Source organism: Branchiostoma floridae, chromosome 3 (assembly GCF_000003815.2).
Source record: "Branchiostoma floridae strain S238N-H82 chromosome 3, Bfl_VNyyK, whole genome shotgun sequence".
Taxonomy (NCBI): Eukaryota; Metazoa; Chordata; class Leptocardii; order Amphioxiformes; family Branchiostomatidae; genus Branchiostoma; species Branchiostoma floridae.
The window spans coordinates 15127571-15153361 of NC_049981.1; the positions used below are offsets into that span (position 1 = coordinate 15127571).

General features: G+C 40.8%; 3 protein-coding genes across 4 annotated transcripts; 1 reads left to right on the top strand and 2 right to left on the bottom strand.

Moving 5' to 3' along the window:
- Positions 1 to 106: 106 nt before the first annotated feature.
- LOC118411927 (zinc finger CCHC domain-containing protein 8-like) lies at positions 107 to 5381 on the bottom strand. Its single transcript, XM_035814441.1, has 6 exons — positions 4744 to 5381; positions 3994 to 4187; positions 3376 to 3512; positions 3021 to 3133; positions 2462 to 2573; positions 107 to 2102 (listed from the first exon to the last, which is right to left on the bottom strand). Exons 1-6 carry the CDS (start codon positions 5341 to 5343, stop codon positions 1363 to 1365), a joined length of 1896 nt encoding a protein of 631 aa, XP_035670334.1. The 5' UTR covers positions 5344 to 5381; the 3' UTR covers positions 107 to 1362.
- Positions 5379 to 13416, top strand: LOC118411963 (ropporin-1-like protein). Of its 2 annotated transcripts, none has more exons than XM_035814495.1 (6): positions 5379 to 5522; positions 6185 to 6328; positions 6796 to 6919; positions 7276 to 7437; positions 12123 to 12298; positions 12890 to 13416. In XM_035814495.1, exons 2-6 carry the CDS (start codon positions 6195 to 6197, stop codon positions 12957 to 12959), a joined length of 666 nt encoding a protein of 221 aa, XP_035670388.1. In that variant the 5' UTR covers positions 5379 to 5522; positions 6185 to 6194; the 3' UTR covers positions 12960 to 13416. The 2 variants fall into 2 exon arrangements, with proteins under 2 accessions (XP_035670388.1, XP_035670387.1); XM_035814494.1 differs by having other exon boundaries at positions 5384 to 5544.
- LOC118411922 (centrosomal protein of 78 kDa-like) lies at positions 13413 to 25623 on the bottom strand. Its single transcript, XM_035814430.1, has 17 exons — positions 25482 to 25623; positions 24499 to 24642; positions 24079 to 24219; positions 23547 to 23725; positions 23292 to 23364; positions 22823 to 22926; positions 22216 to 22390; positions 20331 to 20444; positions 19852 to 20047; positions 19435 to 19551; positions 19099 to 19153; positions 16759 to 16926; positions 16355 to 16432; positions 15765 to 15916; positions 15182 to 15364; positions 14844 to 14970; positions 13413 to 14221 (listed from the first exon to the last, which is right to left on the bottom strand). The coding sequence occupies exons 2-17, from the start codon at positions 24602 to 24604 to the stop codon at positions 13721 to 13723; spliced, it is 2469 nt and encodes an 822-aa protein (XP_035670323.1). The 5' UTR covers positions 24605 to 24642; positions 25482 to 25623; the 3' UTR covers positions 13413 to 13720.
- Between the last annotated feature and the right edge of the window lie 168 nt (positions 25624 to 25791).

Below are 25791 nucleotides of genomic sequence, written 5' to 3' on the forward strand. Positions count from 1 at the left end.
ACCTTAGATAAGACTTTTTATACTCTGAAAATTGTGTTCTGAGTGGCAAATTGACTTATTTGCATAAACCATGAGAAGCAATACTGAAACAGGACAAAATTCACTGTGAATGCTTACCTCAAAAGTTTGTTTATTCAAAATTTAAAAAGATATATACATAAAATCAACTTTGAAACAGTATGGGTATTTTATCCTTTAACAAAATTGTCAAAGTGTCAAATACTACAGTCCCATCAACTTTTATCTTTTGCAACTTTATACACAGATATTGCACCATTTCAACTGCTGTTTCTCCATGTGCAAGAAGAAATGTGCTTCAGGAAACCAGAATTTCATAAAGCTAGATAAAATGCATCTATTTAACCTACTCCATACTATGCACCAGTTAGGAAATTTGTTCTGTGTAGCAGATACGGGAGATGTCTTCTAGTACTAAAGTGATTGTTCTATCATGTATATACCAGGGCCCTAGCCTGGCAGTCAGCCCATTCAAACTGTTGCATACTCCTCTGATCACATAGGTCATCTACTGAATAGTCTTATTTCTGACAACTAGCATTTCTTGGAAGCAGTGTAAGGAGACACAAACTTTTGAATACTTGTTCCAAACCTGTAACCATGCAGTTACAACTTTTGGGTCAAGTACATTAATATTGTAACTGTAACTCATTAGACATAAGTCAAGCAAATGAGGGCCTCATTGACAGAATTGCTAAAGAAAGGTTAAAATGTCTTGAGTTACTAGTACCATTTCATCCAAACTCTGGAAGTGCACCTTTTCTTCCCAACTAAAAACATTCTGAGAATAATGTATAAAAGTCAAAACTGCACTATCTATCTGATGAAATGACAGGAGTTCTAGAAATGTTTGCGCCTTTAGAGGTAGTTGATCACTATATACAAATTGTGCCACAACTTGAACTGTACCACTTGCACCATTTAACTATAGGTAGAAGGTGGACTAAAACGATGATATGAAACACTGAGGAAAACAGAAAACAAAGAAAGTTAGAGAAAACTGGTTGACTAAGAAATGGATGTGAGATGAGCAAGCAAATTATACAAAACAGCTACCCAAGTTGGCATAAAGGTGAACTTAGCTAAATGCAAAGAAACAAAGCCTCTACAAAGACATAGATTGCAAGTTAAAATCTGTTTATGACCGCCTAAAATTCACAAACTAACTGGAACTGATTTGTGCAAACTACGGGTAATGCACAACTAAAAATGACTTCCTGTTAGTGAACAATCAACAAACTCTTGATCCCTGACATTCTAATATTTACTACACTGCTATGTACATCAGCACAAAAAAGGAGAAAAGTGAACAAGAATTCCTCTTTCCTCGTCTAAGCACTATTTCTATTTTTTCTTCTTGTTCCCTTTCAGGACACCTAGAAGCTTCTTGAACGTCCCTTTCAGATCTGTCAAGTTTTCCTTCTCCACAAACGGTGTGATCCCATCTGCAAACTTGCTCCTGTGTGGGAGTCCCTTGGGCGAGAAATAGTCCTCAGGCATATCCTGGCTGTTCTCACTCTCCCCATTGTCATCCTTGATCGAACTCCCTGCAAGCCCAGGTGAATCGTTGGGATTGTTGCTTTCCTCCAAACTCTCTGACGTTGTCTTGATTGAATCGATGACAACCCAGTCCTCCATTCCTGCATCTGAGTCACCTGCCGAATCTTTGCTGACGACATCTTTCCCCCCGATTGTCCTTTGTACGATTTCATCCGTGTTTTCCATGCTGGAATTCGTAAAGTTGCTGTTTTCCTTGTGCTGTAGTGGTTTCTCAGTCCAGAACCCTCTTCCTTCATTCTCGGATGCACTGGAGTCGTCGATTGGGGGACAGGGTGGCGTGGTGTGTTCCGGTGTCGGGGGAAGCGGAGGTTGGAAGACTTTTGCGTCGGGAGGAGGAGGGATCACCTCCTTGATACAGTTATCATCAGTACCAGAGGTGTCCACGTCCATGTCAGATTCATCCCGCTTCTGTCGCTTGGTATGGTGCGCGTTGTCGTCCTCGGCAGGACGTTTGGTTCCTCCCGCCGACGGTTCAAGGTACGCAATCAGGACTTCACGCTGCTGGTGAGGCTGCATGGGTAATCCTAAAGGAATGAAATTTCAACATCCATTACACTGTTGTATGCTACAGTAAAACTGAAAAAGCAATTTGTAATTCAGATTTTCAATATAACCCAACGCACAAACCTTGGTCAACAGGACAACCCACTTCCAATGCAGATAAATACCCTGAAATGAGGCTCAGGTCCAAAACCAATTTTCACCAAAAGAACATCAGTTTCTTTACGCTTCTGGCGACGTTAGTATCAAATGTGATTTTGAAGTAGATTATGAAAATGTGAACGCAAAACCTGGACCCTCCAAACCCTTCCGTCCCTTTTTTGACATGCACTACCATGGGCCCCATCTAGTAAGAACTGGTATGAGCACAGTTATAACTCACCCATCCTGTCCCCCACATCCTCAACACCCTCTGGGACTGGCACATTGAACCCTGGGTATGCCACAATCTTCTCGATGTTGTAGGTTGGTTTGTTGTTGTCCTCAGAGTCAACCTAAACAGATACAATATGTGTCACAGCAGAGACTACAATTAAAATCTGTTCTACTACATAACTCGCAAAGTATTTCATGTTTTGCAGGATGGTTCTCATGCTAGGTTATCTCCTGTTAGTGGGATATTTTGTGTTTGAGGACATGAGTGATGACACCATGTTCCACTAGATATGCACTAGATAAACTTTCTGTGAGCTTGTCAACTGAGCAGCTAAGAATTAGGCTAGGCGTTTATAGTGCATTTGACAGAATGATATTTAACAGACTATGGTGGTACAGTCATCTCCAGAGAATGGAAAAAGAGAAGTGGCCCACGAAGATCAATACAACCCTTTAAGAGTTGGTCTGACATCTGGAGATGGACTGACATCTGACAAAGGTACAAACTAACAATAAGAGAAGATAAACAGGACAGTGCGTCTGAGTGAGCGAGTTAGTGATCTAACCTCCCCATCCTCCACTTCTTCCCCCTCCTCATTGACTTTCTTGCCAGTCTTGCTGTACAAAGTCAGACCTGACGTCATCTCTTCAGCTTCAGCCAGCCAGCCAGGAGGGTAACCTACAATATAAACAAGCATATTCAATACAAAATTACAAGTCAAAATAAAAGGGCTAACAGTTGCTAGAAAATACAAAGGGTTTTCCTCACATTTAAAAAAAAATCTTGGTCAGTTTTTACTGATGTCAAATGAACAGGTTTGCATCATGCAGATCTAGACTAGTGGTACTTTTATTGTATACTGCTATTGTTACTTCTTACGTACCTATTGGAAAATAACACCCCCTCAGAGGTATACTTACCTAGCCTTCTCATCTGATATACATATGGGGGCAGCTGGTGACTGCTCACACCCATGGCCTTCCTCAGGTCCTGACTCACCATACCAGGCTTGAACTTGGCAAACTTGGGATCCAGGTCTGCATGGTAACGATTGCCACTAAAATTAGGTAAAAACATAAGGCTCTGAATTAGTCATGTGCATCACAAACATTGTGGTGGCAAGCAACTCTGTGGCCAAAATATGCACACAGACCACCCATGCCAATCCGAACTGCCACAGAAGATCACTCAGAGGCATGACAGGTGGTCACAGATAGGATTCTTACAGCTTGTGTCACTGGGATAAATTTGCATGGGTGCCATCCTACTTAAACTGGGGTTCCATACACTCCTTGCCCTGTAAAATTGGCCAGGGATAAATTACCTAAGGGGGCAAAAAGTGGTCACATTGGCAATGGTCTTTGTGTAGAGGTGGTCACTTGTACAGGTTTGACTTTAGAGACTTTACAGGCCCAATACAACTTAGGCTATCATTCTGGCTGTATTTCTTGCTGCATCTCCCTACTGATGTAACCACTTGGCAACAACATAACATTGGTTACAAAGGTACCAAGCGGTGAGAAGGTTAAGAAGGTTACCTTGGAGTCCTAGGTGAGCTGCTGAACTTCTCCATGAACAGTTTCCTATTCTGGCTGATCTTGGCCAGGTCTCGAGGCTGGGTACACTCCCTCAGCTGGTGGTCCCCCCCACAGTTGAAACAGGTGGGCTTGTCCTTCTTCTTACCAACTTTCACACCGTCCTGGCCATCAGACGACAGGGCATCAAAGTAAATCTGCAAAATACAACAACAACAAAAAGATTTTTCGAAGTCAATAGCCTTTAAATGCATACAGCAATGTGTTTATCTTTTTTCCAGTGGCATGTTCGAACTTGTACTAGCAGTCTCTGGTTTGAGCTGGAACTAATGAAAACAGTCAGTATTTGTTTTTAAAAATCCCATTAAACAATTTGGAACTGGTAGTATCAGTTCTCACAGTTGAGTCTTTCTGAGAAGCCTGCCCACCCTAGCCCAGGGTTTCTCCATTCTCGTACTTTTCCCCTGATGTCGTAATGTAAGAAGATGATGCATCCGGCAAATGTACTTTACAGTGATGTCTTGAAATACATAACTATATCTTTTGTAATACAAAAGAAATTTCTTGGAACCTTATATTCTAGAATATAGATTATATTCTAGAAAATTATAGTACAACTCAGTGAGTATCCTTTTGTAGAAACGTAGCTAGTTTTGTTTGGTGGCATTTGAGATTGTTGACCAAATTACTTCCATGCAAAAATTGTGAATAGTGAGAGACTGGCAGTATCTCTATAAACTCAACACAATTGACCTGTTCATAGGTGGGGATTTCCCATCCTTCAGAAATCTTGGCATCCCCATCGATGAGAGGCTGTCCTAGGTGATCCACACAGTAGTTCTGATAGAACTGCACACTCCCGGTCACTGTGTAACACTGCTTCACTTCACGTGACGTCACACTTTCACTTTCAGTCTGCTCTGCCCCCCTCCCCAGCTGAAGCGCAAAGGAAGACCGCTGTGGCGCGGGACGTACAACAGCCTGACTTATCCTGTCCTTCTTCTTAAGCTCAGACTCCTTCTGCATCAGATGTAGGAAGAACTCTTCTACATCTTGCCTGTATCTGGTGGCGATTGAGTTGTTCATAAACAACACTTGCACGGATGGTCCCACAGTTTCTGAATCCGGCGTACTTTCCAACAACGGAACCGGTGCAGAAAGAACTCTCAGTTTCCGTTTCAAGGCGTCGTTTTCCTCACATACTGCGTTTATCTCCTTTTGTAGCTCACCAAGAGCGTCTGCAGGGATGAGGTCTTCGCCATTCTCTTCGTCTTCCCGCTCAAATTCTTCAAAAAGTGCATTGCTTGCAAAAATATTTTCCTCGCCGTCCGCCATGATGATGAGTGATTTCATCAAAACATGTGTATGTGTGTACTATATCATCATTCTCTGTGATGTACGTCACTATAATTGTGCTTTCACCTTTGACCTGCCTGCGCCGTAGAGCTGCGCGGAGACCGTTGCTACGAACAACAACCTGAGAAGCAACAGAGACGTCTGGGCGGTTTAAGGGCATTTCTACACCATTTAAGGCACTACAGGAGAGTCTACGAGGTACATAACTTTCCGTTGACCTCTTAAGATGTCTGACAGATTACTAGATACATTTGTGGTTGTTTTTGTGAAACGTAGGAAGACGCTGGAATCCATTGAACTTTTGATATGGGTTGCAAATTATGTTTTCACGTACGCGTTGTTCGAGTATGGCGTATAATGTATCAACAGAGAATGTTCAAAATATGACAAATTAAGAATGCCAGAGATTTATCTAAGGTCACTCTCAAGGTCCTAAAGGTGTGCACAAACCTACCACCTTATATTTCATTTTCCTGATTTGGTAATTTCAAATTTGACAATGTGCAAAATATACATATAACGTTACTATAGATATCAAATTCTAAACAGAAGAAGAATAAGCTAGATAGGGCAAAGATAATAATGAGGCCCACAAGAAAACGAATTTGAATCAGGACTTCGTGGAAATGTATTCATGCTATGTTCCATATTACCCTTTTTGTAGTCTCACCAGCCCTAATAGCATGCCACAAACCAGGTATGTTATCCCAAAAATTTAATCAGCTTACGTTCTAATCACCCATGCATTAACAGTCAACTATCCATTATTTATGAGCTGTTAAGGCTTCTTTGCTGCCAATATTTTATGAAATGTTTTTTACGTATGTTCCACCATCAGAGGTTCCACCATGCCGCAGCCAGACGAGCCCATGTACAGCTCACAACAGATCAACATTCCCCCAGAACTACCCGACATCCTCAAACAGTTCACCAAGGCTGCCATCAGGACACAGCCGAAGGACGTGCTCCAGTGGTCTGCTGCGTAAGTATCTGATGTAACCATTTATGTTGTTTTCCATGAATCCCACTTAGAACTAAAAGTTCTGAGATCAAATCCCTGGCTGGCCTCAGTGTGCCCTTGGGAAAGGCACTAATAACAACAATTTCCATACACAAATCAGGTGAAAATTAGTACAGTACCTAGCTTTGTCTAGGGATGTTAGTAGAGCGTAGGTCTGGTGTTTGAGAGGAGTCACACCCCAAGTACGTCCCCACCACACTTATCAAAAAGTGATATGAGTGGATCAAACCTTACTGTCTGATCTCCAGGTGGACACATTGAAAAGATGTCAATCCTTCCACAAAATGTCAATCTCAATACTAGTAGATGGGTTTTTTAAAAATTGTTTATCGTCTCACAAATTATTACTCACTGTGATGCTATGTAACATACATTGTATGTTGTAAGCTGTAACACCTGATTCGATGTTGAATATATTTCTCTTGCAGGTACTTCCAAGCACTCTCCAATGGAGAGACCCTTCCTGTAAAGGAGAGACTAGAGATGCCCACAGCCACACAGAAAACAGACACAGGACTCACACCTGGACTACTGAAGGTTTTACACAAACAGGTAGGAGGAGCACTTAAAAACATGGAATTTTTCCTACACTACGACGGTCTGCTAATTCTGCCAGTAGAGATCTGGATGAAAATATGAGGAAGATGTCTGACAGACAAATTGTCAGCATGTAAGAAACATTATTGGTAGTGTAAAAGAAAACTCCAATATCCTATAATCTACCAACCTGATGGAATTGTTTTTGAAAATCTGTATATGTTTCTGTATATGTAGATATATACTAGATAGAGAGGTAACCATAGATATGTGAAAAAGGCAGTCCAGTTGACACAGTCCAGTTTTTTCTACATAAAGTGTTTAATGACCTTAACATGAATTGACCTTGAAGTCTTGCCCCCCTCCCCCAGCTGAGTCCCCAGGGTACAGTGCAGTTGTCTGCCCTGGAGCAGAAGTGGAAGGAGTTGTGTCTGCCTCAGGAACAGATGGATGAGATCATGAAAGTGGGAACCTTCTCTGACAACATCGAGTGGATCAAGTTCTTCGCTCTGGCATGTTCTTCTCTTGCAGGGGTAGGTGTCAGGAACTTCTTTTTGTACATCTTTCACGGCACGAAAAACGGTATTTAAGGATGCTGAAACCATGCGTAATGTTGACGTATTTTCCTCCTTTACGGATCTATACACCACTTATACGAGTACGTAAATATTGCCTTTAAGTGGTCTTTCTGTAGGTCCGTGTTAGTCCTTATTTTCCGGTTTTCCCGTTGTCTTTCAGCAACTTAAAGATGTCGTAAATGATTTCTAAAACCCCCTTAAAACTTGTTTAAAGTTCACGTTTATTTGATCTAAAGCCTCTTTACGTCTCATATACAATTGCATTAAGTGGATTATAACGTGTGTTTTAGTGCCTTTTCAGCAGCTTAAAGTTGCCATAAATACTTATTAAAACGCCCTTAAGACATGTTTTAACTTCACGTTTATTTGATCTAAAGCCTCTTTACGTCTCATATACGTGTACATTAAGAGGATTATAACGTGTGTTTAGGTGCCTTTTCAGCAGTTTAAAGTTGCCATAAATATCTATTAAAACGCCCTTAAGACATGTTTAAACTTCACGTATATTTGATCTAAAGCCTATTTACGTCTCATATACGTGTGCATTAAGTGGATTATAACGTGTGTTTAGCTGCCTTTTCAGCAGCTTAAATTTGCCATAAATACCTATTATAACGCCCTTAAGACTTGTTTAAACTTCACGTTTATTTGATCTAAAGCCTGTTTACGTCTCATATACGTGTTCATTAAGTGGATTATAACGTGTGTTTAGGTGCCTTTTCAGCAGCTTAAATTTGCCATAAATACTTATTAAAACGCCCTTAAGACATGTTTAAACTTCACGTTTATTTGATCTAAAGCCTATTTACGTCTCATATACGTGTGAATTAAGAGGATTTAATGTGTCTATATTTTTCTTTTTAGCAGCTTAAAGTTGTCATAAATACGTACCAAAACACCCTTAAGACATGTTTAAAGTTCCCTCTGTACGTCTCATATACGTGTGCATTAAGGTGTGGATAAGTGCCATTTTAGGAGAATAATCATTAGCAGATTTCAAAGCAAGAAAATACAATGGATGAAACTTTAAAATTTTATTGAATTACGAGAAAATATTACATGGAAAAGTAAAAAAAAAACCTACAGCCTACTAGGTATTTGTGGCCTTTCATTCTGATGTAGTCGGCAGTTGAAACAATCACAACGGTTGCGCAATTCCGTGCAGCAGCCCACAGTCCCATTTCCAGTGTCGGGTGAAGCGTCTCGGCGTAAGTTAAAAAGAGCACACATGTACAGTTCCATCTGGTCACCACAGGAATAAGAATCCGGTAAGATCTAGAGTATCCTAGAGTAGTGGCCGATATGACTCGTGTTGTTGGATGGTCCTGGATTCTGTGAACGCGAAACATGTTCAGCTTGTAGTGTCGGCTTCTATTAATCCGGATGGTGCAAGGGCCGTGATTTCCATTCTGTGTCGATTTCCAACAACAACATCTTGTACAGAATTATGATAGCCACCTCGTATCTTTGAGTCAAATTCCGTCACCGGGGGTCCTAGGCGGTAAAAGCGGTGTTGTGGCCACAACTTGCGGGCTAGAGCAGGCCCAAACTTTCTTCAATACTTCTCTTCAAAAATGAACGCCTGGAAAATAACCGCTCCTTGTCGTACGTATGGCCCGTAAATTTGAACCCCCCACTCTTTTCTGCCATTGGATACATCCTATCACATGACACAGCTGTGCCACAGACGGACCAAGGAAGTTCAACCTCCTTGGACGGACGGAGGCGTGCGCACCATGGCGAGTACGAAATAACGCTGAATAAATTTACATCTTGCCTGCCCAAACAAACACGAGCAACACGAGAAGACACCGCCTGTGTGCACAAACTGTTCTTTCTCGACGCTTGCTTGTAGATAAAGAAATAAACATATTTCGTACATTTACCTGTAGTAAGAACTGCTTGCCGTTTTATAGAGAAAACACAACTCACTGCACAAAACGGTATACCTACTACATCCTTATTCTTCAAGCAGAGGTTGAGTCGCGGAGATATTCATAGCAGTAGTCGGGATTTCTACCGTCTCTTAGCTCGAGTGTCAACATGCATGCCACAAAGAAAACCTCACCCTGATTTAGACCCTGGAATTTTAGAACATATATGCGGTATAAAATAAAAAGGAAAGGGTCTCCTCCTGTTCGCATAAACTGCGCTTCAAACATGCCGTATGTTCAGCAGAAAAAGGCAACGTTTCATAAAACCTTTGAGACGGTGTTGGCTAATAGATAAAACGGGGGTAGTACCCCCAAGTTTGCTTAAGCTACGCGGATTCAAAGATTAAACATGTCGTATGTTCAACAGAAATACGCAACATTTCATATACGTCTTGGCAACATATAAGCTAAACGGGGGAGGTCTCCCCTAGTTCGCTTAAACTGCGCGGATTCAAAGATTAAATATGTCGTATGTTTTACAGAAATACGCAACATTTCATATACGTTTTGGCAGCATATAAGCTAAACGGGGGAGGTCTCCCCTAGTTCGCTTAAACTGCGCGGATTCAAAGATTAAACTTGTTGTATGTTCAACAGAAATACGCAACATTTCATATACGTCTTGACAATATAAAAGCTAAACGGGGGAGGTCTCCCCTAGTTCGCTTAAACTGCGCGGATTCAAAGATTTAACTTGTTGTATGTTTTACAGAAATACGCAACATTTCATATACGTCTTGACAACATAAAAGCTAAACGGGGGAGGTCTCCCCTAGTTCGCTTAAACTGCGCGGATTCAAAGATTTAACTTGTTGTATGTTTTACAGAAATACGCAACATTTCATATACGTCTTGACAACATATAAGCTAAACGGGGGAGGTCTCCCCTAGTTCGCTTAAACTGCGCGGATTCAAAGATTAAACTTGTTGTATGTTTTACAGAAATACGCAACATTTCATATACGTTTTGGCAGCATATAAGCTAAACGGGGGAGGTCTCCCCTAGTTCGCTTAAACTGTGCGGATTCAAATATTAAACATGTCGTATGTTTTACAGAAATACGCAACATTTCATATACGTTTTGGCAACATATAAGCTAAACGGGGGAGGTCTCCCCTAGTTTGCTTAAACTGCGCGGATTCAAAGATTAAACTTGTATGTTTTACAGAAATACGCAACATTTCATATACGTTTTGGCAGCATAAAAGCTAACCGGGGGAGGTCTCCCCTAGTTCGCTTAAACTGTGCGGATTCAAATATTAAACATGTCGTATGTTTAAAAGAATTACGCAACATTTCATATACGTTTTGGCAACATATAAGCTAAACGGGGGAGGTCTCCCCTAGTTCGCTTAAACTGCGCGGATTCAAAAATTAAACATGTCGTATGTTCAAATGAAATACGCAACATTTCATATACGGCTTAGCAACTATATTAACGGGGGAGGTCTTCCCTTCTTTGCGTAAATGACGGTTCGAAATAAATTATATATATGGCATCCTTCGGTCAATATTGACCATGGTATACGCAACATCTCATATAACGTAAAATAGCGCATATAAGCTAACCGTGAGAGGTTCTCCCCTGTTCGAATTAAACCTTGCGCACAGAAAGTTTGAATACGTCAAATGCTTTCGGAATAGCTAAGATACACAGAAGATTATTGTGTTTGACTTTGTATTGTATTGTATTTGTATTTGCTGAGGTATAAACATAACATTTTGTACCAGAAAGCGCAATAATTTTCAGTTTTGACTGTTATAAAACAGATGACGCAATGTTTTATCTAACACCAGACAAAGGCTTATTACATTTGACTTAGCCGGTTAACATGTATTTTGTAACAGATCTAGAGAAACGGTATTTGTCCGTTTTGACAGAAAATATTTTTGAGACATTTAAGTTGTCTCTTCGGCATACTAAAATACATGTAAAATTCACGTAAAGAAACACAACAGATTAAGTTAGATTTACAAACGCTGAAATCTTCCGTAAATGCCAAATGTATGTTTCCGATGCCTTTAATAGATCTTAAAATCTGCTGAAATATTTCTCCGCCTTTAAGGGCTTTATACGTATCTCTGAAACTTTGCTTAAAAAGTTGTTTTCGTGCTGTGTTTTCACTCAATTTTGAGGGGTTTGCTTTTTTTCTTGATAACTCTGCCTAAAAGACTTACTAAGCAGGCAAAATGTTGTACAACTTCAAACCAGAGCCATGCGTATCTGCTTGGATATTACAATGACCTGGATCATTGTGAAACACTTTTATACTCTAACATGTTGTTTAATTGTAGCCTAAGAGTTATTCCAATATACAGTTTACAACATGGCTTTAGTGATCAGGAAAATTGTATGGTCAGTTCAAGAAAAGTGTTAGTTTTGATACATTGAGAGATGGCATTTCAAATAAAATAGCGAAGATCACTCACTATCTGGTTTATAATCTATTGTTGCCCATCAGGCGAGGATTAGATATGCTTGCATATACATTGTAGATGCAGAAGCTTGATGATAGCTTGCCAGCAACCTCTATCTTTAGGGTTGGCACTTGGCGCATCCAAAATTTATTTTCCTCGTTAATTCAATTTGATTGCTATTGACAATCTTCTCCCTGCTGCCTAACACCATAACCAATACAAACTAAGTGCCAAATGGGTACATGAGCAGGCTGAAGGTTAACTTTACCTGTTGTATTCTTTAACAGAACATCACACAAGCCATGAAGACTGTGTGTGAGATCCTGACCTCTGACCCTGAGGGCGGGGCAGCGAGGATTGACTTTAACACATTCAAGGAGCTGTACACGTACCTGGCACAGATCGACGGAGAGATCGGACAGGTGCACATTGATGGGGTCTTGTCGTATCTCCAGTACGATGTGTAAGTATCTCTACCGAAATTTCTTTATTGTTTTCTTATTTACTTCCAAAACCTTCAAAGGAAGAATGATTGGTACCTGGATATAGAAATGGTAACTAGTTTCATACAAATCCAAAAGTTTTAGTTTTCATTCATATTTACTTGTACCAAGGCTCAAAATGTATTTTGGGGGATAGGCGCACTTACATTTACATGTAGATGTACAGAAAAAATGTGGGTGCACAACGTAAAATAAATTTAGATTGTCATTCAAACCCAAGTACCATTTCTAGCTTTAAACAAATTGTGATAAACCCAGCTTTAAAAGCAAACTTTAGAAATGTTAAGCAAGTAATGCAGCAATGGTTTTATTATTCCTTTTTTACACTTAAAGTATACTAGTGTACAATAGTTACCCTTTGCATTATACATACAGGTATACCCCCAGACAAACATTAGGTGCACAGCTCCAATCCTTGCTGTACATTGATGTATATTCACCCAGTATTGAGCCCTGTCGTACTTAATATCTGTAAATGATGAGACTGTGTTGATTGTTGGGCTATCCTTATGAATGTGTGAAATTAACATTACTGTACTTCATTCTTGCAGTGACAAACAGGAAGGAATGGTCATGCCCAGAAACTTTCTCAGCCAAGATTGTCCTAAACTCGGCAACTGATGAGGGATCAACAACAACAACTTACTAGTTATCATCTGTATATAACCACACATACGTGTACCTTTTAGTCATTATCAACAAGTAACAAAATCTATACAATATATGTACAGGGAGTTTCTATATCTATCATATGGTGATGACCACATTGTGCCGTCAATGGAGAAGGGAATATGTGACACACTGTGTGGGTAATGCTAAAAGTATGCATGTGTCAAATTAAAAAGCCCTTTGAATATGACATTTTTTTTAAAGAAGGACAATATGATAATTAGAAAAAAGACTTCATTTCTTCACATAACAGTTGTTCACATAGTAGTTTTGTTTTGAAATTTTTAAGTACCTCTGTCTGTACTTTAAGATAATGATAATTATGAAATGGTGTTGAAGTCTGTTTTAGAATGACTTGTAAGCTGTACATTTCCTTTACGATGTATAATAAAGTTGAACTACATCTGAATGTTTACAAAGCTTTTTAATTGATGCTCTGAATGATGTCACTTTAGTGCACTTTGATCAAGGCTCTAAGTGTTCAAAAATACAAGAAATAAAGGTTAACATTGTAAACAGCTTTGTACATTACTTTCTCTACTCTTGGTAAGCCACTTGTGTCCATAGTAGTTTTTGTTTTGTATTAGAAAGTAAAGCAATTTTACTCCCGTTCTATTTTTGAAATCACACAAAATCAAATCTCTATATCTTACAATCTTTCCCTTAAAATTTCAAAGTTCATTGGATGAATACCTCCTGACAGGAAAAGGATCTTAGAATGATGATTCACTTCCGGTGCCAATGTCAATTGCAGGGGGTGATGACAGTACTTGGAGCGGCTCTGGTGATTCTGATTGCAGATCTCCCTCTGATAATGACAGTACCTCCTGAATGCTGCTGTCTGCACTTGCTGGTGACTTTGACTTTGTGAAAGTTCCTGATTTTTCAGATTTCACCGACTGGGTCCTTACTGATGATGCGTGTGATCTAGCTGACTTTTCTGATTTTTCTGATTTTGGTTCTTCCTCCTGACTTGGCTTTTTGGCAACGGGCTGAGTGGCAGATCTTTTCCTCCGCGATCCTGACGATTTTGATGATGATCGAGATTTTTCGGATCCTGACCTTGAACGGTTTGATTTGACCTCTGTGGGTCTGGTGTCGGGAGGGGGGGACGGAGCGTCTCCATGGCCTAAGTCTTCCATGTGGGGTGTGCTGATTGGCCCTTTGATTTCTTCACTGGGCAGATCTGTAGCAATTGTTTGTGAAGGACCAGTCTGCAGAAAAAAAAGAAGAAAAACTATCAACAAATTAAATGGACAAAAAGAGAGTCAGCATACCTAATAAATTTCTGAGGTGGACCTTGTGACAGGCTGAATTGTTCTAAACTGGAACTACATATGTATGAGGCTCCCCCTGTCTTACTGATGGATGATTGCAGTGTGAGCAGACAGCTGGCATCATCAGTTATTAGTCCACCTCACAAATCTAATAATGAGAATATCAACTTACACTCATCTCCATGATCTGAATTCCAGATCATAAAATAAAATAAAAATTCATAAGGGTTTAATGACTAACATAGAAAATTCTAGCTCAAAATCTTTGGTACACTGACAAAGGAGCTGTGGCTCTCCTCAAGCACAGAACCTCCAACTTAAACATTCCATTCCAAAAAGACGTCCATAGCAAAAGCTATACCCTGAGTCGAGTGAAAAAATTCCTCTTAAGTGCCTTTTGCCAAGGGCAAAACATTGGAATCAGCTACAAATTCAAACCCAGGACCTCTATATTTTCGTAATCACAAAGTTACATGTTGCCACATAGTCTATGTATCATTAGCTTTTGTGTGTTCTACAAAAACAAATTTCAGAGGATGCAACAGCCAATCAGCAGTACCGGTTCAACTGCATGCCTCTCCTCTGCCTCTTCCTGATGAGAGGAAGGCTCTGGTTGGCCAATGTGGATTGGGGCGGGAGAAGGAGTACCAAAGTCCTCAGCCATGTCCACATCTCTCGAGTAGTCACTGCAAGAAAGAATGAAACAATTTACTTATTAGATAATTGAAATTGAAATGCCTTGTTGTGATGGTAGATATGTGTAATGTAAATGAATGAATGAGATGATGGATGGATGAAAGTGTCTGAATTTCATATTTAACTATTTGGTTGTAATGCATGGCATCTTCACAAAGGCATTCACATTATTACAGGTATATAAGACAGTTCTCAGGTCACCTTTGTGGTGGATATCCGGCACGTCTATCGGACTCGTACACACCCGTAGCAGCATAGGATCGGGGGTGGGTCGCGTGTGAAGTCAGAGTTGGAACGTGCACTGTGGCTCTTGGCTGAAACCTCATGCTCTCCAGGTTGAGCTGTGATTGGTCGATACCAGCTAATGATGCCAGGTCTCCGAGTCTATGGATAAAAATACATTTGCTATCACCCAAAGGGAGAGGGAAGGAGGTTTTCAATGTGTTCTGAGCTTGTGGTACAGTAGAAAAACACTGGGAACACAGTGCAGTGTTATATAAAATTTGAGAAGTCTCTGCAGAGTCCATTCCAAGTCACCGCGTGGGATTTTAGGTTACATTTTTAACACTTTAAAAACATAGTCAAGTCAAATTTTAAATCATTAACATTCACAAGGTTATATAAAGAATATACTTACAAGAATACGATGCTTTAGAAATTGTTCTGATAATTTACAAACGTTTAGAAAGTAATCATCAAACGAGATCATTATTCGGAATTCTAAAAGATGTAAAAATAAAAGTATGGGGAACATTTCAAGATTGAGAGTATTGACCACTCTTACCCACTCTCCTTGAGAAGATCTAAGAAGGAGTAGAACCTCTGGAAGGTGGCTTCGATGCTCTCCAGTACACGGTCATCCTCCAGCAGACTGCGCCGCTCCCGCTCACGCAGATCGTCAACTTCTCGGCGCAGTCTGCTGTTTTCTATCTGCAGCTGGGGAAATGATTTTAAGCATGTTACTGAACATGCTTTTTAGTTAGCAGGGGTTAAATTTTGCTGCAGGGAGAAAATGGCATGTTCGCAATGGTCCTTTGTGGTAGAGATAAATGTTCAGGAGACAGAACAAGCATTTTTGTGGTGGTTTTACATGTAAGCTTGCGGTGAAGAGGTCATTGCAAACATAAAACCACTGCAAACATTTCATCTTTTACATTATAACCTGGTGTCTCTTTCTGCAGTCCTCTAGCTCTAGATAGCTGGATTTAGGAGTAGTGCACACCTGGGTACAGGTAACATTCAAAATCAGTTTTACCTGCACTACTCATTGACTAGTAGCAAATTTTACGGGTAGAAGGAGAAAGTGGGTTTTCTCAGCATTTTAAGTTTGCAGTAGAAGCAAGTCTATTGAAATACTCAAACTTTTGCACCAACCTCCAGCAGTCTCCTGTCTGCTTCACTCCTGGCCCTGGTCTCCTGAGTCAGTCTCCTTCTGTAGTCCTCTAGCTCCACCTAGCAGAAGTAAGGAGAAGTGCCATTCAATAAAATTCCAAGTTTAACCAATACCAAGGATTTACTGCCAAAAACTGGCAATAAACAAAAAAAGAACTAAATATTTGCTTGCCTCTATTTTTCACATTTGTCATTAAACATTTCTTAGGGAAGAGACAACCTGTAATAGTGACCACTTAGATTATTGTTTACAATAACGCAAGCATAAATAATTGTTTATACTTGCCAACAGTGTCTTCTGCGACAATCTTCTTTAAGAGAGTGGTCACTGTAGACAAGTTTGATTGTAATCTAAAAATTGATAAACAAGATATTTTCTGGACTACCTCCAAGCGGCGGTGTACTTCTGGCTCAACTGGTTTGTCTCCAAGGATGTCGTCTTCTTTCTCCAGTCTCCCAACTAAAGTCTCTGGTTCCAGCCTGCTGGAGCTGGAGCTCTCTGACTCACTCTCTATGACAACCTGTGGGGAGAGGCCTGGAACCGGGCTACGTCTCTGGAGGGAAGACAAAAGATGTCAGACTCTGGATAAGGTAATAATAATGTAATGAAAATTTGAAGAAAAACATACAGGGCTAATTGTATTTACAACTAGAGTTCCTCGAACACACATCTTCGCCAAATAAACATTCTTTATCGAAGGTCGTTGTTTTTGAATGATTAATGTATGTAATTATGGCTATAATGGGCCGGATAAGCACCAAATACAGCTTAATACGAGATGTTAATATAGCAAAGCTGGATGTAAGGTCTTTAGTTAGGCTAGGTTAGGCTAGGTCTTTAGTTTTATATAAGATTTCACTCTACAAAATGTACATTGCAGTCTTTTCGTAAAAAAAAAGAAATAATAAACAAACTTTGAGTGACTGGCCTATATATTAGATAATAGGTCATCTAAGGGTTACCTAAGGGTCATACGTAAGGATTGTTACGGCCCCGCCTTGGTGAATGTTTGTGTCCATCTCATGAAAATAGTAAGTAAAGATTTGCAATCGCGAGTTAAGTCAGAGGTATTTTACACAGTCTACCTGGCCTGGCTATCACGTCAGGCTACTCAGATCCCCCCATTCATAGCCCCGCAAAGACAAAATAGCTGATTGACAGGCATAGTAATTGCTAATCTCCAAGTATTAGTATATTCATAAGCCTTACTTAGATCCTCCTCTACAACCTAGCACAAACCGAGACAAGATACGATACCGCCCGCGTTCTATGACCGCACTCGTACAACCCGGAAGTATATGATATTGTCGTAATCGGTTGCACGGAAACCCCCATGCAGTGTGAAATCGAGGCCAAAATCAGGCAAAAAGAGCCAGTTTGAAGGCCAACTTTGACTCTTCAAATCTCATCCCGAAATAGTATTTGAATCATTAAGCGTACTGTATGCGATCGAACAACTCATGAGGATTACGTTGGCACCTTTGACAGCCTGATTTGGCCCACCGCGATGTTTTAATCTTTTTTTACGTGACCATGTCTTATGCCTCAAACGGGCGGGCGTGTAACACCCTGCCATGGCATGACGATTAGTTCTGCTCCACCTTTGATTTGTCTGTGCTTAGACCCGGAGACTGAGGGCAGGGGGTTAATTTGGTGTGACTGGCCCTTGTCAGGGAAAGGAGATCAGGCTTCTGCTTCTGTCTGAAGGGCTTGAATGATAAATGAAGATTAATGGTCCACACATTAGTGCTGGACTAGGGTGACAATGGTGCCAGTGTCATGTTGCACTGCACACCACTTTTGTAAGGGATGTGGTTCTCTCCATGATAAGAATCCCAAAGTAATTATATTAAGTAGATCGCAATTTACATAATTAGCATCTCATTATGTTGATAATCACCCTAAGTACCTACCTACCAAAAGCAAAGAATATCCATCAATCCCCTCTGCAGTTATCATTTTTAAAAGTTACAAACTATAAGACCCACTGCAGTTCCAAACAAGCTGCTAGGGGGCCCAAAATTACACCATTCACTCCTAGTCCCAACAGCTATCCACCACTTAAAAATCATGAACATGGCACTTCTGGAAAATTTAGGCGCAACCTTTGACGCTCACTTGCAGTACCAAAACAAGTCGCTAGGAGGCCCATTATCGAACTTGACCTTCCTTTCTGTGTCCCCTACCTATCAACAAAATATCATTAGCATCCATGTAGAACATCTCGAGTTATCGTGTTAACAGACAAACGCAATTACATACAAAGCCAGCTACAGCACCATAGGTAAAAGCTAGCTAAACCATTCTCGCACATGACAATCCTTTACACAACCGCTACACACCTGCCAAATATCGTAGAAATCGCCCAGCTGCATTTTGAGTTATGCTTCTCGAAACAAACCTCGAAAAAATACAAAGGTCGCTGCTGTACCGTAGGAAAACGCCAGGTAAACCATTTTCAAACTAGGCATGCCTTTCGACAACCGCTACACACCTACAAAAAATCAAAAAGTTCCATCCACAATTTCTCGACTTATATGCTGTTGACCTACATACAGACCCAAGTAAGCAATCTTATAATCTTCGCTGGCGAAGATAATAAAAATATATGCATGCTTATCAGAAACCAGTCACAAAATCTTTTTTTCTTACAATCTCACAATTGGTGAACTCTCTTATAGTATGTGCTGATTTTAGAATCTTTGATGTAAAAAAATTAAAGTACCTCTTCTTGAGTGACAACAGATGGTGTCCCTGGTCTTTTTTCTGGTGGAAAACCCCTGGAAAGGAAAACCAGTAATATAGTACATGTAGATACATTGGAAATACACATGTGCATAGGCATATAAGGACCACCTGGCCATTGATATACAGTTAAATCTGTACTGGTGATAATCCCTACAGACAGGTTTTAGTGTACTGTACTCCTTAGTGTACGGCGGGTACACTGTGGTTATACTGGTGGTGGATAAACTGTGGCACTACTGCCACTGGAGGTACTGTGACAGTGATAGAACTGTAGGTACTGTGGTAGTTATGTAGGTACTGTGGTACTCCTGACCTGTACCGTCCTAGCCTGGCAGCGGTTCTCCATGGTACAAACCCCTGGGTACCAGGCTGGGTGTTGTCTGGTACGTAAGGTTGGCTCACTTCTTCCACTGAACCTACAGATCTGGACCTGAGACAGAAATACATAGAGTATATGGCTATATAATGGGATGATCCCTACATTGTAAACATACAACAGTATATTCAAAAAGTGAGCAGACATTAGGAATTCCACCAAAGGCTGTACAGGAAACTGAGTACCAATATATCAACCCTATGCTACATGGTATCTTGCAGTATCAATGACTTTCCTAGAATTGTTGTATGTACTTACATGGCAAAAACTTTTTCTGTTTTAACCTACAGTTCAGGAGCACTGCCATGATGATTTATTACATCATAGGTCAGCCATCTTGTTTTGAAACTGTACCTTTTGCGCCCCTGTGGCTCCACGGTAAATGTCTTCCTCCCGCTGCTAACAGTGCGTCTCCTGCGCCGCGCAGGCGGGCGGTACGACGCCTTGCTGGGATCGCGTGGACTCTCTACTTTGATCCACCTGTACTCTGTATCCTGTCCACCTGTGTTGATCATTACCTGCTCCATAATGGACTGCATCATACTACGATCTAGGGAAAATAAAACAGCGTAATATGAATACATATACACACAGCATATGATATACTATAATTATGCCATATCTTGGAAGGCCTTTGAGTGCAGTCTTGAAAGCAATCTTTGCGATAACTATAGGGTGAAATTAGTTTAATTTGTTGCACTGCATGCTGTACACTTTCATGTCCTGACTGAATACTACACGTCTCGGGTCTGTATAAATCAATTCAGCTTTCTTGTCATGAAGAAAATTTAATGAATGAACCATAGATTTCAATCATTTTGCCCAGTGCTCACCTATGAGAGGATTTCTCCTCAGGTCCAGTACAACGATGGTGGTGTTGGTCCTCAGGACATCGTACAGTGCTTTAGCGCCCTCTGTCGATATGCCGCATTGCTGCAGGTCCAAAGCTACAGCAAAACAAAATTTTACAATCCTACGGACACATTCCAATGTATATGGGCAATGACAATCTCCACTTCTTTAGCCCTTGGGCCACACAGTTGAGCATGCATTATAGCGGGAGGCTAAAAGCTAAAACTGTGTAGAAAATCATCACTATTATTGTCTCTGGCAGATTATTATATGATAACTACATTATATTCTTTAAATAGTTCAGCTTTATAAAAATTCTGAAATAAAAAGAATGAAAGAAAAATACTTTTGAAGGAATACATCAATGAAAAAAAATACACAAAGCTGGTATGTTATATGTCTGCAGTCATACCACTTAGGCTTAGGTCACAATTCGAAAAAGGGGCCCTGCCGGGCAATTCACGGGCTGTTTTTTGGCACTTTCGGGCGTGACCCCTGCGTTGCCCTGTGGGACACCTCGCGGCTGCCGGGGTATTTTGAGGCCCGGCCGGGACCCTGGTTCAATTTAAGAGTTAAAATGAACCAGGGACCCGCTCGTACAACCACCCCGCGACCTAATCGTGACAACACCGAGAGGGACCCCTCCGGTTGCCGGCAGTCTGTCGGAATAAATTCGTTACGTCAAAGACCAGGTTTACGGAATAAAAGTGTGTAATTCGTAACACCGGGTCAAATATGTGACGTCACAGATCACGTGAAAGGACAAAAGCCGTGAACTTACACGTATCACACAGTTCTCGTATTACAGTGGAGTGCATAGCGCTATACCAAGGGAAAGGAGAAGACCAGGGGAAACAGCCCTTAGCCCACTAGGCAGGCGGAAGAATTCAGCAACAGAAACTTCTGCAGACAAGGGCTGAACAGAGGGGGATAGGACAACACACCACGCAACAGACCACATAATAGGCTGCATCACTGAGAAGCAGGACGAACAGATAGCCTCCTTCATTGAAAGCTTCTATGTTTTTTACGATATTACAACCCCAGACTATAGAAACAAGCTGAAGAAAGATGTTTGGCTGAAGAAGGACGTTTCCTCTGCAATTGGCCGACGGAACGCCAAACTTGCAGTCATTCGGACCCATAAGCCATTTTTTTCGTTTTACAAATATAAAAATATAGGCCTCAACAGTTTGGCAAGTCATCCGCCGACATTAAAAATTCCAATAACATGTTTATTTAGTTTAGTTTAGAAACGTAACAGTGCCGCACGTCAGTGCGAGTGCGAGGAAAAGTTGGCGAAAAAAACCGTGCCGCAGTGAACGGACCCCGACGTACCGCACCAGTACTCCAAGTTCAATGATGTACTACCTTAAGTGAATGCAGGCAATGCTTGTTTTTATACCCCTTAAAGAGTGCCCACCAGGAGCCTGCCTGGTTCCCTGCCGTTGTTCGCAGGGCATGCGGCAGGTACCCTACAACTGCCCCACCGGGCTGTGAGAGACAAACGTTACCCTGTCGGACCCCGCAGGGGTGACTACAGGACACCGTCAGAACATCTGACGGGTGTCTGCCGGAGACGAACCTAGGAAGGTGGAAATTTTTTAAAGAAAAATGACGGGGTGCCCGCCGGAACACTCCGGGACCCCCATGGGGCAGCGCGAAGGCAACGTTTGATTGTGACCACGACAGCCGGTAAACAGCCGGTGTCCGCCCGACTTCAGAGCCCAGCCGGGGCTACATCCCTGACGGGCACCGGGCCAATTGTGACCCTAGCCTTACCAGTTGACTGATTCAGCTTCCTTTATGCATATCAAACTTTACCCTAGCCATGACAAAGCCTTAAATGACCAAAGTTGTCTTTACCTTTGACCCAAAGGTCATCTTTCAGTGCCTCAGCCAGTGCCATGGCCCCCAGGTCATCCATCATGGGGTTAGAGTTCATGGTGATGCGCCTGATACCTGTCATCCTGTCTAAGTCTGGCCGCCTGTACCTCAAACTGTCCTGCCAGGCTTCGTTGTGTCTCTTCATCGCTTGATGCTTTATAAAAGAAGTCAATACAACAAACATTTTTTTTTGCAATACTCATCAAATGAGTCTTTGTTGAATAAAAAGAATGATCTCTTTGGAACAAAAATTAAATGTACACAACTCTGAATGAAAAGCATGCTTTGACTTGTTGTCAAAATCATTTTTACTTGTTCTCTCTTTTCAGGGCTGTAAACAATGGAAGTCTAACATTCTTTGACTATGTTTAATTCCATACAAGAGTAAATCTCGAAATATTTGCAGTGGCTTTATTTCCATGTTTTTTCCCAATGATCTTTCTGCCCGTGTATTTCCAATGTACATGTATTACTAATTGTACTGCAGAAATGTTTCAACTATGAACTTCAAACACCACAAAAACCTGCTTTCCCCTTCTACTTCAAAATCTAGTCCCCAAGGATAATAAAAGAGTTAGGCTAGTACCTTGATGATCTTAGCTAGAGTGTCTGCACCACGCGATGTCAGTCCACAGCCGGTGAAGTTGACAGATGTGATGGTGGCAGAATTCTTCACAGCCTGGCAAACAACTAAAAACAGATGCACAACCATGTTCACAAAGTAATATTCTACTTATGGCCTGCTTTAAATGTCCAACTTTTTAGGCTAAAATCTTCCCACATCTTTTGGTGAACAGGGGTGGTGCCCATCAACTTTTCAATAACCCTTTGGCCACACAGGCCACTACAGTAGGGGGATAGTCCAGTGGTAGGACTTCTGAACCAGAGCAGAAGTGTGCGTTCAATTTCCATATTCTTTATCATAAGTGCTAAGCAGCGAAACTATTAAGTCTTTGGTATGAACCAGTCAGGGTTTGATCCCCCAACCTTTAGAATGTAAGGCGAGCAGTCTACTCTAACTTAGTCTAAGGCCAATTAGCTATAATAATGCTTACCTTCTAACCCATCATCACCAATTCTGCAGTACTCCAGTGATAGGTGAGTCAGTGTGGTGTTCTTTGAAATGCCCTGTTTGAAAAAGAATAAGTAAGTTAGTTAGTTAGTTAAAAGATACATGATATACGATAGGGTGGTGGGTGATTCAACTTATTTACTTTAAAAAAACATGGCTAGAAACTTGACTTTTTGTATCCTCCAGGTATAAGACAAAAGGCATTCTAACAAGTGAACAACTCCAAACCTGCCCCTACCTTTGCTAGATGCTCTAAGTCTCTGTTTCTCAGAGGGAGGTTAGTGACCTCTACACAGGTGAGGGAGGGCGTCACAGTAAGACACTCTCTCAAGGCCTTACTGATCCTTAAAGTCATGTCTTTAGTCCTCACAGGTGGAACTCGCTTCTTAAAGAGATGTCTCCTACCGACAGGAGTATCTAGGGTGGGAAAAACTGTCATTAGTACAAATTATCTTACTTTGTTACTTCTTTTTACTAACTTTAGTCGTGTTAACTATCTACATAACAAGACATCACAAAAGCAGCGGATTTTCCATTCCTTGACAAAGACCAGAGTTGATCGGTTGAAAATTAAGGTAAGTCCAATTTTTGTGTTCAAAATTACAGCTTTATTCGTGGACTATTTCTTGGATGTATGAAATCTGTTCACTGTCTGGTAGAATTATCTGACCATATATTTTATATAATATGCATACTGGAATTAGCAAAAGAAGGATAGACATCCTACATTTCAGCAGCAAAGCTTATCAACCAATCACAAAATAGCTTACCTGAGGGTAAGGGTTGATAGTAACTTCTGAAAGCCACAAATGAAAGGCTCTTGTTGATTTGCAGGGTGTTGAGCAGTGGAACAAAGTCTGGCCCACGGAGACGGTCAGAGTTCAGGTCAAGTACCCCATCGCTGAGGTGAGCTATGAAAAGAAAAATGTGAAAACAAGACAATAGATGTTAAGTATCTTTCCCAAGGGCACACCTCATTGGGGCCTGCTGGGGATTCTAACCCAGAACTTTCATTCTAAGTGAACAATGATGACCACAAAACCACCTTGCCACAATCGTGTTACTAGTGATAGTAGCATGCTCATATGCTCTAAGACATTTTTTATCTGTTTGGTACTTAATCTGAAAAAAAGTTAAACATTTCAACTCAAGATGAGAAAACCACTCTTTGTATCAGATAGGCCATTTACCTTTAACGGCAGGTAGTGGAACAGTATTCTGCAGGGCACACAGGTTGTCGTAGTACGTGCCAAAGTCATACGCTCCCCGCTGCCGTACTTGCACTGTCTCAATCATGGTTTCCCAATTGTCATAACCTAACAGGCATAGAAGTTCTGCAATGTGGAATATAGATGTTAGATGATATATGGCAAAACTGCAAAATTTGTGGCCCCCATTTCCCGCATTATGCGAGGCAAATTTGGGGGAGAGTTTACTGCTGGCCACTTGTACACTAGACTAGTGCAGAGCTATTTGCACCTCACATATAACATGCTTGGCCATGGCGGCAAAGAAGGCCAGAAAGTTGCCTCTTTCGATGTCTTCTACAAGCGGTGGGGGTTATTGTCTGTCTGACATTCCCCGCACTACACATTGTGGAGAATGCTGCTTCACAATGAACTCAGGATAACAAATAGAAACGTGCTACATAAGATTAAAAAATTTGATAAAAAAGGGACCTACTAGTACAATGCTTCACAAATAATACACCAATAAAGCAAGGCAGTCGCTGCGCCCTCTACATATTATGTTTTCTGGACAAGATAATTAAGAAGTCTTCACAACTTTTGGAAAACCTATTGTCATTATGCATATGATCCCTCGAGATTAATAATAATATAATAGATTTGAACACAACAGGCTGAAGCCTTCTCTCCTGGATGTGGTATCGAAGTAGATTTTTTTTCATCGTGCTAGTTTGTAGGGGGCATAGCACAAAAATATGCACTCCTTTCTTTCAAAGTAAACTTATAAAGGACAAAAACTTCAATGGTCAGCTGACTACGTTGAAACGGTAGTCTGAACGGTCAGGCTCAACACAACGTTCAAACGTAAACAAATCATAAATTTTATCAAAATTCGTCTGACTTGCAGTCAAATAAACCAATGTTATTCCATTTAACACCTATGGTACCTGCACAAAACTGTAATGCACAAATAAGCTAACACTTACAGGTCATCTGAGTACGAAAATACCATGTATACGGCACATTTTAAAGACTGAAATTGAAAAAATTTCTGCAGCTTCAGCGTTGGCAAGGTGTTTTCACTTTTTAAAATGGCGCCGCTCCCATCATGCATTGTAAATTATAGCCATTACGTAGCTTCCGGGATATCCCTCTTCAAAATAATAGGGACCGAATTTAAAAGCAAAAATAAAGTTTGGATAGAATTTATGACATGAGATGCTTCATGATTAGATTATTCATAATCATGATTACCAACATATTACTTTAAAGATTTTGTTATCTACAGATATGCCT